General features: G+C 35.4%; 1 protein-coding gene across 1 annotated transcript in view; it reads left to right on the top strand.

The window, feature by feature from the left end:
* The window catches only part of CPA6 (carboxypeptidase A6), a 271,032-nt gene extending 257,717 nt beyond the window's left edge, over positions 1-13,315 (top strand). The window contains 3 exon segments of the mRNA XM_040487648.1: positions 12,528-12,638; positions 13,113-13,277; positions 13,280-13,315. Coding sequence (XP_040343582.1) covers positions 12,528-12,638; positions 13,113-13,277; positions 13,280-13,315 — 312 coding nt within the window.
* Positions 13,316-14,277: the final 962 nt, after the last annotated feature.

The following is a 14,277-nucleotide window of genomic DNA, read 5'->3' on the forward strand; positions in this document are numbered from 1 at the left end:
GCACTTTCAAATCATAAAATATCTAAGAATTCCTTTAATGTGAAATATTGACAGCATCTTTACTTTGGGATCATCTTCCTCCTTTTCATCACAAGCACTTTTCTCATTTTTGTCTGCAAGTTTATCTTCATTCAGTTCCTCTGGTTGCATATCCAGAGTTGAATGGTGACCATGTCAACATTTCCTGTGGTCAGCCATTTCTTCTATAGCTCCATTAAAATTGGTTCAAATTTCACCTCTACATTATCACTTTTTATTCTTTTGTTGCACTTTCATCTGTTAACCCATTCCCTCTTACCATCATCCATTTTTGTAAAATGCCACATAGGTGGGAAACAAGGGGGAAACACGGCCTCACACTTTGCTGTCGGTGTATAAATTGAAGAACAGACACACAGTGACCAATCAACCCACTGACCAACTTTAAAAGAAGTGGCATAATTGGTCACAGATCTTGATGCACATCTGTTATTTATATAGTGTTTGTAGATGAAAGATCTAACCGTGGTGACTAAAACTTGAACTGCACTTGTTGGAGGACTGACATTATTTAAGCTGTGATAGCTGAAATTTGTGTATACTGGAGACCTACAAACTGAGAACAACTATACTTTCTTTTAGTAGGTAAAAAGTTGTGATATAGATTTTCATAATGCCACAAAGTCGGTCCTGGCCTTCTACTCTGTTGTTCCTGAGTAAATAAGTATAACTAACCATTGTTATTAGGCAATCTCATTTAAAGCTCTAGAAATGAAGCGTGGTATTAAATGGAAAAAGTAGAGCGGACATGCACCTGATATTATAGTCTTCCTGGTGATGCAGAGCACTTCAAATATTTATATTTTACTTAGAAAATATAGATTTTTCAATCATTACTTGCCTGCAATATTAATCCCCGGGCAGTTCTGAGTATAAATTAAGCATAAAAGTAACTAGAATTTAAAGGATTAGCATATGATTTTCCAATTCTCCATCCTTCATTCACAGAACCTTTTTGCTCCTTTTGCTTTCAAACTATTATTTAGTTACCATTTTGTATTTAATGAGCTTCTCACAGTGTGACATCAAATATCTATATAGATCAAGCTCCCTTTTTAAAATCTCCTTGAAAACTCCTCTAATTAATTTTAATCATATTAAATTTTAAATACTTTCTTTGTGTTCAAATGCACCTGTGTTGGTATTACAACTCTTTCCATCCTAAATACTTTTACTTCAGTCCAGATGAGGCTATTCTGCAGCTTGACTGGTAACTGTGCCCTTCCTTTGGCCTCAGCTGTAACATGACTTGTTATCCCAGTGTGCCCTTGTTGAATATGGTTATTATTCTTAGGTCCTCTGTAATGATTCTAGAACAAAAACAAATATAAAAAGGTAAAGGATATCTTTTTTAAAGCCAGTAACACCAATTCTAAAAAAAAAAACAAAAACAAAAACAAAAAAAAAAAACTCTGCCATTCCAAGTTGTCCTGGGATAAGTCTAAGAAGGCAATATTCAGTCAAACCCAAAAACTGAAAAGAAGGAAACCCTTTAGCCCAACTTTGTCACACTATACAAAGACTTTAGTAGTTGTAAAATTTTTCTTCAAATTTATTTGATGAATTTGGTATATGACATGCATATATTTATGGGAAAACCAAAATAGTTTTGGCGAGTGGTGAATATGAAATCATTCTTTGTCACTCTTGAGAAATTCCCTAACCTAATACCAAACATATTTTCCCAGCAAAATAATATTCAAAACTTCTCTGTTTTTTTTTCAAATTAAAATCTATTTTGGCAAAGTATTTTTAAATAAATTGATGAAGTGAGGTGAGTGTAGTACCTAAATACTGCCACACTGAGGCATGTGGTGCATTGTTTTGTGACTGCCTTTCAGATCACAACTACTAGTCTTCCTCATCAGCAACAATAGTAGTCTACAAATTAAACTTGCTTAGCCCAGATGGCACTTGATTAGTAGGCATCTCCTTTCCTGTGTATATGGGTGGTATAAATTTATCGCCAAAAAGAGTCCCACATATTAGAAAGAGAGCACACCCCCTACTTTATGGTTATCATATGTTAGGATAATAGGAGATAGTCATATGGTCATCTTTTTTCTAGAAACTCCACCTAAACCATAAAAGAGAAATGATCTATGTCCTATTACCTAAAGCACTCAGGCAAGAAGGTCTCTCAATTGTCCTATTCAGGATTGAACAGCCATTACATTGTGATCATTCCTGCTTTGACCAGATGGAGAATAGCTGTAATTCTTAGAGAGTTATAAAAAATCACAAATATAGCATATGCAATACAATGACACTCAGAAGAAGAACACGCTCTGGCTAGTCTTAGAAATTAAATCCACTCCAGAATAGAATACTAGAAAACAGCTTTCTTATTTAATACGTAATTTGGATATGAACAGCTTTAAAATGAGTCTATGTTAATGACCTCAAGTAAAATTTGACAATTATAAGAAAAAAATGACAAATTTAAAATGTTTTTAACACAATTCTCAGTGATTAAGAAAACAAATTTTTAGCAGAATATAGATGATATAAACCATGTGACAAATTTAATAAACACATATAGAATCCATTCCCAATAATTAGAGATCGCATACTCTTTTCAAGCCCAACTGAAACATTTACAAAAATTGACTATACACTAGGTCACAAAGCAAGGTTCAAGAAATACTAAAGAGTCCATACATATAGACCATATTTTCGGACTGTAATGCAGTTGTTAGGAATTATTTATAAAAATGGGATTTAAGGAAAACTCACCTGTTTTAAAATTAAAAATATGATTTAAATAAATGAAGGAAATTTTTCAATATTTACAACTAAATGGAAACAAAACTGTTAAAACATATAGAATGTAACATAGTACTGAAGAGGAATTTGTAGTTTTAAATATATTACAAAAGGATAAGGTCTCCAAATTAATGAGCTAAGATTTCAACTCAGATTTGAAAAGGATAAAATGCAGAAACCAATGAAACAGAAAGCAAAGATACACTCCTCCCTGTGTGTCTTCTTTTTATATTTAATTTCTGCTTTAAGCCTAGATGGTTTTCTCCCATAATAATATAACTCTGATACCAAAACCAGACAAGGACAAAATAAGGAAGGAAGGAAATCATAGGTCTCAGGAATATAGATGTAAATATTAGCAACCTGAATCCAGCTAATATAATAATACATATCATAAGCAAAGGAGCTTATCCCAGCAACATAAGGATAATTTAACAATAGAAAATTACTAATTAAAATTGATTATAACTATGGTTAATATAAGAAGAAAGATTACATGCAAAAATTCAACATTCATTAATGACGAAAAACAGCATAGAGCAGACATCTTTAATGTGCTCAACCTTAATTTCAAATCAGTGTGAAGGGAGAAGGGTCAAAAATAGCCAAGGAAATTTGAAGAACGTGAGGAGACATATCCTATCAGACCCAACTGATTCTATATGAACCATTGTGTGGTTTTGGTGAATGAATATAAACCAAAGTACATAGAGCAATTCCATGCACAAATGAAACTTGACATTTGACAGAGGTGGAACATGAACTCAGTAGAGAAAAGGTGAACCATCCAAATGGGTACAGTGGCACAACTGGTCTTCCATAGCAGAAAACTAAATCCCAACCTCACATCCTATAAAAAATTATCTCTAGGAGGTTTAAGGCTTACATTTGAAAACAAACTTTAAAACAACTTTTTAAAGAAAATACAGGGTAACGTCTTTATGATCATAGGGCAGAGATGAGTTCTTAAAACTGTATACGTATAATTGTGAAAGAAGTTTATGTACAACAAGGATATGATGAAAATAGGAACCAATAAGCTACAAGAAAGGAAGATGTTCATGATGCACTTTAACAAAAGGATTAATATCCAGGATGTGAGAATAAGATTTAATTTTTTTAATGGGCATAAATGAACAATTTATAGAATTGCATATATATGTGTGTATATATATGTGTGTGTGTGTATATATATATATATACACACACACAGTTCAATTTAATGTGAAATGAGAGAAGTGTGAAGTAAAAATTTCATGAACCCATTATATATTTTTTTAACTAAAAGGTTAATATCAGGGTTGGTAAGGTTGTAGAGCAATGGGAACTCTCATTCATTGCACATGAGAGTATTTACTAACTTTGAAATAGCATTTAGTAAAACAGAAGGCATATATAAATCCATGGCCCAGAAAATCTATTCCTAGATTTATCATAAACTCTCTAAGGGGTCTAACTATCAAGAAGGTCTAACCATTATAAATATGCCCCCAACTTGAAAGCACCCAAATAAATAAATCACAAACATAACTCACTGATAATCCAGTAATAATAGGGGATGTTAAAACCCCCACTTACAGCAATGGACAGACCACCTAAGCAAAAAATCAGTAAGGAAAAAAATAGCTTTGAATGACACACCAAACTAGATAGATTTACAAATATATTCAGAACATTTCATCCTAAAGCAGCAGAATACACATTCTTCTTGAGTGCATATGGAATATTCTCCAGAATAGATCACATACTGGGTCACAAATCAGCCCTCAACAGGTACAAAAAGATTGAGATCATACCATGTATATTTTCAGATCACAATGCCATGAAACTTGAAGTCAACCACGAGGAAAAGTGGAAAGCCCTCAAATATATGGAGGTCAACATCTTAGTAAAGAAGAATGAAAATTAAAAAAAATACATGGATGCAAATGAAGTGAAAACATGACAGCCCAAACCCTTTGGGATGCATCAAAGGCAGTCTAAGAGAGAAATATATTGTAATTCAGGCCTTTCTCAAGAAGCAAGAAAGGTCCCAAATACACAACCTAACTTTACACCTAAAGGAGCTAGAAAAGGAACAGCAAATAAAGCCTAAAGCCAGGAAAAGAAGGGAAATAATAAAGATTAGAGCAGAAATAAATGATATAGAAACAAAAGAACAGTAGAACAGTCCAACAAAACTAAGAGCCGGTTTTTTGAAAGAATTAACAAAATTGATAAACCCATAGCCAGACTTCTCAAGAAGAAAAGAGGAAGTACCCAAATAGATAATAACAAGAATGAAAGAGGAGAGATCACAACCAACATGACAGAAACACAATTATAAGAGAATACTATGAAAAATTATATGCCAACAAACTGGACAATCTGGAAGAAATAGCATTCCTAGAAACTCACACACTACCAAAACTGAAAAAGGAAAAAATATAAAATTTGAACAGACCCATAACCAGGAAAGAAGTTAAAACTAATCAAAACTCTTCCAACAAACAAAAGTCCTGGGCCAGATGCCTTCCCAGGAGAATTCTACCAGACACTTAAGAAGAGCTAATACCTATTCTTCTCAAACTTTTCCAAAAAATAGGGAAAACTTCCAAACTCATTATACAAAACTGGCATTACCTTGATTCTAAAACCAAAAACCCTGCTAAAAAGGAGAATTACAGGACAATATCCTTTATGAACATGGAAGCAAAAATTCTCAAGATACTAACAAACTGAATTTAACACTATGTTAAAAGAGTTATTCACCATGATCAAGTGGGATTTATACCTGGACTGCAGGGATGGTTCAATATTCACAAATCAATCAATGCAGTATACCACATTAATAATAAAAAAAGGATCATATCCTGTCAATAGATGCAGAAAAACATTTGACACAGTATGGTACTGACACAAAAATAGACACTCAGATCAATGGAACAGAATAGACAACCCAGAAATGGACCCACAAAAGTATGGCCAACTAATCTTTGACAAAGCAAGAAAGACTATCCGATGGAATAAAGACAATCTCTTCAGTAAATGGAGCTGGGAAAACTGGACAGAGACATGCAGAAAAATGAACCCGGACCACTTTCTTACACCATACACAAAAATAAAATAGATGAAAGACCTAAATGTAAGACAGGAAGCCATCAAAATCCTCGAGGAGAAAGCAGGCAAAAACCTCTTTGGCCTTGGCCACAGCAACTTCTTACTCAACATGTCTCCAGAGGCAAGGGAAGCAAAAGAAAGAATGAACTACTGGGACCTTATCAAAATAAAAAGCTTGTGCACAACGAAGGAAACAGCAAAACTAAAAGGCAACTGACAGAATGGGAGAAATTTGCAAACAACATATTACATAAAGGGCTAGTATCCAAAATCTGTAGAGAACTTCTCAAATTCAACACCCAAAAAACAAATAATCCGGTGAAGAAATGGGCAAAAGACATAGACACTTCTCCAAAGAAGACATCCAGAGGGCCAACGGACACATGAAAAAATGCTCAACATCACTCATCATCCAGGAAATAAAAATCAAAACCACAGTGAGATACCACCTGACACCTGTCAGAATGGTTAACATTAACAACTCAGGCAACCACAGATGTTGGCAAGGATGCAGGGAAAGAGGATCTCATTTACACAGCTGGTGGGAATGCAAACTGGTGCAGCCACTCTGGAAAACAGTATGGAGGTTCCTCACAAAATTAAAATTAGAACTACCCTATGACCCAGCAGTTGCAGTACTAGGTATTTAACCAAGGGATACAGATGTGCTGTTTCAAAGGGACATTTGCACCCCAATGTTTATAGCAGTGCTATCAACAATAGCCAAAGTATGGAAAGAACTCAAATGTCCATTGATGGATAAATGGATAAAGAAGATGTGTATACACACACACACACACACACACACACACACACACACACACACAAAGGAGTATTACTCGGCAATCAAAAAGAACGAAATCTTGCCATTTGCAACTACATGGAGGGAACTGGAGGGTATTATGCTAAGTGAAATTAGAGAAAGACAAAAATCATATGACTTCACTCATATGAGGACTTTAAGAGACAAAACAGATGAACATAAGGGAAGGGAAACAAAAATAATATAAAAACAGGGAGGGGGACAAAACAGAAGAAACTCATAAGTATGGAGGACAAACTGAGGGTTACGGGAGGGATTGTGGGAGGGGGGATGGGCTAAATGGATAAGGGGCACTAAGGAATCTACTCCTGAAATCATTGTTGCACTATATGTTAACTAACTTGAATGTACATTAAAAATTTTTTTTTAAAAATTTGACAAACTACAGCGTCCTTTCTTGATAAAAACCCTCAACAAAGTAGAGATAAAGACTGTATATGAAAGGCCCACAGCTAATATCATCCTCAACAGGGCAAAACTTAGAGCCTTTCCTCTATGGTAAGAAAAAGACAAGGATGTCCATTCTCAGCATTACTATTTAACATAGTATGAGAAGTCTTAACCTCAGCAATCAGACAACAAAAAGAAATAAAAGGAATCCAAATCTTCAAGGAAGAAGTCAAACTTTCACAGATGACATGATACTGTATGCAGAAAAGCCAAAAGACTCCACCAAAAAAATTCTAGAAGTAATACATGAATTCAGCAAAGCTACAGGATATAAGATCAACATGGATGTATCTGTTGCATTTCTATATGTCAATAATGAAGCAGCAGAAAAAAAATCAGGGAATCAATCTCATTTTCAATTGCACCAAAAACAGTAAGATACATGAACTATTGGGACTTCATCAAGATAAAAAGCCTCTGTAGAGCAAAGGAAACAATCAACAAAACTAAAAGCCTACAGAATGAGAGAAGATACTTACAAATGACATATCTGATAAAGGGTTAGTGTCCAAAATCTATGTAGAACTTATCAAACTCAACACCCAAAAAACAACCCAGTTAAGAAAGACAAGAATAGACACTTTTCCAAAGAAGACATCCAGATGACTAACAGACACATGAAAAGATGTTCAACATCACTCATCATCAGGGAAAAATAAAACTACAATGAGGTATCACCTCAGCCATAGAATGGCTAAAATTAACAACACAGGAAACAACAAATGTTGATGCTGATATGCAGAGTAAGGGGAACTCTCTTTCTCTGCTGTTAGGGACACAAACAGGTACAGCCACTCTGGAGAACAGTATGGAGGTTCCTCAAGAAACCAAAAATAGAACTACCCTGTAATCCAGCAATTGCGCTATTAGGTATTTACCCACAGGATACAATAATACAGATTCAAAGGGGTACATGTTCCCCAATGTTCAGCATTATCAACGGTAGCCAAATTATGGAGAGAGCCCAAATATCCACTAAGTGATAGATGGATAAAGAAGATGTGGTATATTATATACAATGGAATATTAGCCATCCAAAATAATGAAATCTTGCCTTTTGCAATGACATGGATGGAGCTAGAATGTGTTATGCTAAGCAAAATAAGTCAGGCAGAGAAAGACAAATACCATATGATTTTACTTATGTGTGGAATTTAAGAAACAAAACAGATGAGCTTATGGGAAGGGGGTGCTAGAGAAGAGAGGGAAACTACAAGAGTCTCTTAATGTTAGAGAACTGAGGGTTGCCGGAAGGAAGTGGGTGGGAGATGGGCTAGATGGGTGTTGGGTACTAAGGAGGGCACTGGTGATGAGCGCTGGGTATTGTATATAAGTGATGAATCACTGAATTCTACTTCTGAAACCAATATTGCACTGTATGTTAACTGATGAAAATTTAAATTAAAAAAAAGGAAAATTCACACATGTCTAGGAGAAATGTGCAAGAATGTCCATTGCAATATTGTAACAAAGCAAGTTAATTCTCCCATCAACAAAATGAGGAATCAATATATTGTGGATTTATCTATAATAGAATACCATTGTGCAGTTAAAATGAATAAATCAAGTGTCAAAAATATTGGGGAGAAAAGTAGACTGTAGATTGATACATAATGATTTGCATGAAATTTCAAAGTATATACAATATTATATACTGTTCCTGAATCTATGTATATATATATTTATATATCTGTATATAGATATACATGGCAAAACAGAAAATCATGTATGGTAATGATAACATAAAAATTAGAATAGTGATTACTTTGGTGGAGGAGGGGAAAATGGGATTAGGGTATGATAAAAAGGGAGCTTTAGTTTTATCTGTAATATCTCAACTTCTTTTTAAAAGATTTAATAGGAATGCCTGGGCAACTCAGTTAAGCATCCAACTGTTGGTTTTGGCTCAGGTCCTGATCTCACAGTTTGTGGGATCAATCCCCCACATTGGGCTCATGCTGACAGCACGGAGCCTGCTTAGGATTCTCTCTCTCTCTCTGCCCCTCCCCCATTCTCATGCACACTGTCTCCCTGTCAAAACATATAAACTTTAAAAAAATAAAAAATAAAGATTAAATATGGCAAAATGTAGTTGGTCACATAGATGTAATACTCTCTGTTCTTTTTTTATTTGCTTACAATGTAATTTTTAAGAAGGAGGTTAGTATTCTTTTAAATACAAAAGCACGATGGGCACTTGCATTCGAAGAGGAGAAGGCAGAATAAGATGAGAAAGTTACCGTTCAGGTCTCTACCTTAGTCTGGTGCTGAGGTGCTAACATGATCCATGCTTGGAAAAGGTAAGACTTCCCACATTTGGACTGAGACAAATGAGCTACAGTCCCCAATGCTAGGCAGGGAGAGAGAGAAATTACCATGACTTTTTCCTACACCTTCTTTCTTGCCTTGTTGCCTCAGTTCTCTCTCCTTTCATCTCTTCTTCACTAGTGTGGCACAGAAACCACAGCTGCCTAACCTTATGGAAGGAATGTAGCTAACCATATAGCTCTGTCTCTGCCATCCCCAGCAGTAGACTTCCTCCAGGCATTGGGGAACTTCCATTAATTAGAGGAAATCAAAATTCTAGGATATGAACAATCATATACCAGGAATTTTCCTCTGGTTTGAGGCATTAGACAGTTAATAGAAATTCAAGCATGTATAAAAGTTCTACCAAAGCTATGTGGCCAAAAAATTACAACTGAGCCTTAAAGGAGAAGAGAAAATTGTATTAGCATTTGTCAACTTGTGTTAAGCCCCTAAATATTTAAATTATATTCAATAAAATTGTTTAACTTTTATATTCTTTGTTTTAACTTGTTTTATTTTTTATTCTTTTAAATTTACATCCAAATTAGTTAGCATATAGTGCAACAATGATTTCAGGAGTAGATTCCTTAGTGTCCCTTACCCATTTAGACCATCCCCCCTCCCACAACCCCTCCCGTAACCCTCAGTTTGTTCTCCATATTTATGAGTCTCTTCTGTTTTGTCTCCCTCCCTGTTTTTATATTATTTTTGTTTCCCTTCCCTTATGTTCATCGGTTTTGTCTCTTAAAGTCCTCATATGAGTGAAGTCATAGGATTTTTGTCATTCTCTAATTTCACTTAGCATAATACCCTCTGATTCCATCCACATAGTTGCAAATGGCAAGATTTCATTCTTTTTGATTGCCAAGTAATACTCCATTGTCTATATATACCACTTTATCCATTCACCAATCAATGGACATTTGGGCTCTTTCCATACTTTGACTATTGTTGATAGCAGTGCTATAAACATGGGGGTGCATGTGTCCCTTCGAAACAGCACACCTGTATCCCTTGGATAAATACCTAGTAGTGCAATTGCTGGGCCGTAGGGTAGTTCTATTTTTAGTTTTTTGAGGAACCTCCACACTGTTTTCCAGAGGGGATACACCAGTTTGCATTCCCATAACTCTTATATTCCTAATCATATCCCTATATTCATTATTTTGAATATTAGTGATAGTTTCTAATATATTGGATTATTCTCTATGAACAGTATTCTTATTATATAGATGCAGATGCTGTTTGTGATGGGTTCAGAAATCCTAACTATATGTAAAAAAAAATTGAAGTATTAAATTTTCTAAGGCAGTATATACATAATTTAAGAATTCTCTTATTTGAATTTTGTCTTTAATATGGTAAAAATTCAAACGATCCAAATAGGTAAAATATTAAAGGTAATTCTCTTTCCCATGAGTCCCTTCCCCAGAGGCAGCCATTTTCAACTTTCCTATGTTTCTCTGAGATACTCTATACATGGACAAATAAGCACCAAAAAGAATTGTTTTAAAAGTATTTCAAAATGTCTGTATTCTTAGCACATTCGGTTTTTTTGTTTGAGGCCAAACCTGTAGTCCAGAATCTTCAGACTTGGGGCCAGACACAATATAAGTAAAACCCAATCATAAGAGCAAGATTTCAAAACAGCCATGATAAAAATGATAGAAATGTTATAATGTTTATTAAACTTTTTATAGTGGGGCGTCTGGGTGGCTCACTCTGTTGAACATCCGACTTTGGCTCAGGTCATGATCTCATGGTTCATAGGCTCTGTGCTGACAACTCAGAGCCTACAGCCTGCTTCTGATTCTGTGTCTCCCTCTCTCTTTCTCTGTCCCCTCCCCCCACCCCACTCATGCTCTGTCACTCTCTCAAATAAAAACATTTTTAAAAAAATTTTTTTAAATCAGGAGAGAACAGTGTCAGTGCAATAAATTTGAAGACTTGAGTCTGGTGCCAGTTAGACATAAACAATTAAGTGACATATATAAATAGCTTTTGTTATGAAATATCATGTAAGGACACCAAAATATTTGGGTAATTATTTTGTCCAAAATGGAATGTAATCTTTAAAAAAACTGATTATACAAAAGCATATCTGAATAATTGCTTTCTTCATCAGCCTAAAATTTAGCCAGTTCTGAAATACTGTTAGAGGCTACCCAATTAATCTGTTTAGCTACCTTTGCTAAAATGTATAAGTAACAAAAAGTTTGGCGCAAAAATCTCAATAAAGAATATATGATGTGGGTGTAGGATGGGTTAAACAGGTGATGGGGATTAAGGAGGGCACTTGTTGTGATGAGTATCAGCTGTTGTATGAAAGTGTTGAATCATGGCACACCTGGGTGGCTCAGTTGGTTAAGCATCAACTTTGGTGTAGGTTATGATCTCACTGTTCCCAAGTTTGAGCCTTGCATCAGGCTCTGTGCTGACAACTCAGAGCCTAGAGCCTGTTTCAGATTCTGTGTCTCAATCTTTCTGCCCTTTCCCACTCACACTCTGTCTCTCTCTCTTTCTCTCTCTCAAAATTAAAAATTTTTTAAAGTGTTGAATCACTGTATTGTACACCTAAAACTAATATCTCACTGTATGTTAACTAACTAGAATTTAAATAAAAACTTTTTAAAAATAACAAAATTTTTTAATTAGAAAAAAAAGTATGATGTCACAGAGTATATATAGTTCAATTAGCTTGTTATTTTTTAAAAAATGTAATGTTTATTTATTTTTGAGAGAGACAGAGACAGAATGAGAGTGGGTTAGGGCAGAGAGGGAGGGAGACAAGGAATCCAAAGAAAGCTCCAGGTTCCTAGCTGTCAGCACAAAGCCTGACCCAGGGCTTGAACTCATGAGCTATGAGATCATGACCTGAGCTGAAGTCAGACACTCAACTGACTGAGCCACCCAGGCACCCCTAGCTCGTTACTTTTTAACCCAACATATTTGGTATTTCCCATGGGAGGATTTTCATATATTTTTTTTTAATCTGTATTTGAGATCAGTTTGTAAGAAAAATATCACCTTTGTCTTTTAGGCTCTTCTAACATATAGGAGTGACCCAATCATGAGAAAAATGTTGAATCATCTGTATTTCTATATCATGCCTGTATTTAACGTTGATGGATACCACTTTAGCTGGACCAGTGTAAGTCGCTTTGCCTATCCAATTGAAAAGAGAAATGGAATAAATAGAAAACAGTCATAGAAGAGGAAGGAAGCTTGGTAGGCAGACAGCCTAATGATTCCAGAACTACAAAAGGGACCTCCACTCCCTCTCCCATCATAGAAACAACCTTCTGTTTATATGTTTGTCTGTGCATAAGATTTCACATAAGTAAAGATTTCTCCTTCCAAAGAAATTGTGAAAAATCACTAGACTAGTCCAGCTTATTCAGTTTGCCTGTGAAGAAATAGGCCAAGAGAAGCTAACAAGTGTGTGACAGAAATTGGAGCATGAACCTGGGTCTCTGTTGCTAATTCAGTCCTCTTTCTTCTCCCTGGATTTGTCTGTTCCCAAGGAACTCTCCCTGCAGTGCTGTGATTCATTCACAGCTACTAAATGTATGTGGATAGCCTTTTAAGTATTCTTTTCTGCACCTGTTTTCTTAATTGCATCTAGGATCGATTTTGGAGAAAAACAAGGTCAAGGAACTCAAGGTTTCGCTGCCGTGGAGTTGATGCCAATCGTAACTGGAAAGTGAAATGGTGCGGTAAGTTGGAAACTAACTGGGATTCAGATCCAGAGGTTTCTACAGCTTTCACTCTCAAAAATGATGAGCCCATTAGGATTCCAGTGTAAGGCTAATGTTTTTCTTTATGTGAAAATCTAATAGAGAAAAATACAGATATACACATGGTAGCTATACTTTACAAAAGAAAATGAAAGTGATTTTTATGCAAATATCAACAATTTAAATCTCTCAACCCAATCCTGAAAATTGAAACTTTAAACACAGATGTAAAAGCAAAAAACTGAGGAATATTTGACATTCAGAAACTAAAACAGAAACTGTGGTTTGTAATATAACTCTGGTTAAATGTTTTCATCCTTTCATTGAGAGAGTTACTCTGATCCTGCCTTCATCTGTCTATGACAATCAAAACTACCAAATCCTTGTCTAGAATCTACCTATCATACGTCGATTGGTCACTTACATGGCAATTATATTTCTGCTACATTCCATGCTTCACTAATATGTTTCAAGAAAAGAGAGAATGTCATTTTAAGGAAGGAAACTTGCAAAATTCAGAAGCATGTAGGTACTACTAGAGAGGGGGAGAAGAGGGAGATAATTAGCCATAGCTAGTATAGAGGAGGCAAAACTTTACCTCTACTCGCCTTGGGTTTTCAGCTGAAGCTCTTAAAAAGGCAGATTAGCAAGAGAAAAACAGTTTAACTTGTGCAGCATATGTCACATGGGAAAAAACCTCATGAAAGGTAACTGGAAGTGGCAACTTAGAACTCCAGCTTATATAGCATCTTCAGTAAATTTGTAGAGATGACAGGACGAAGGAAGCCCTTGGGCTTTGCAAAAGCAGCAAGTTGTAGGAAGGTAAATTTATGGGAGGCAACTAACGGAGTAGGGTTTATTGGCAGATTCTTGTGGTGCTGTCTCTGGGATGATAAGAGTCTGTCTCCAATGAAAGGAGAATTCATATCCTCTCTTTAGGCAGAAAAGAGCAAGGTAGAGAGCTTTATCTGCATTCGCTGCTGCTTAATTGCCTTTAGCTCAAAACAATTTGTATGTCAAAGAGGTGTACTTTGGGGTGTGACATTCTGGTTT

This window comes from Herpailurus yagouaroundi, unplaced genomic scaffold (genome assembly GCF_014898765.1).
Source record: "Herpailurus yagouaroundi ecotype Mexico unplaced genomic scaffold, PumYag 165, whole genome shotgun sequence".
NCBI lineage: Eukaryota > Metazoa > Chordata > Mammalia > Carnivora > Felidae > Herpailurus > Herpailurus yagouaroundi.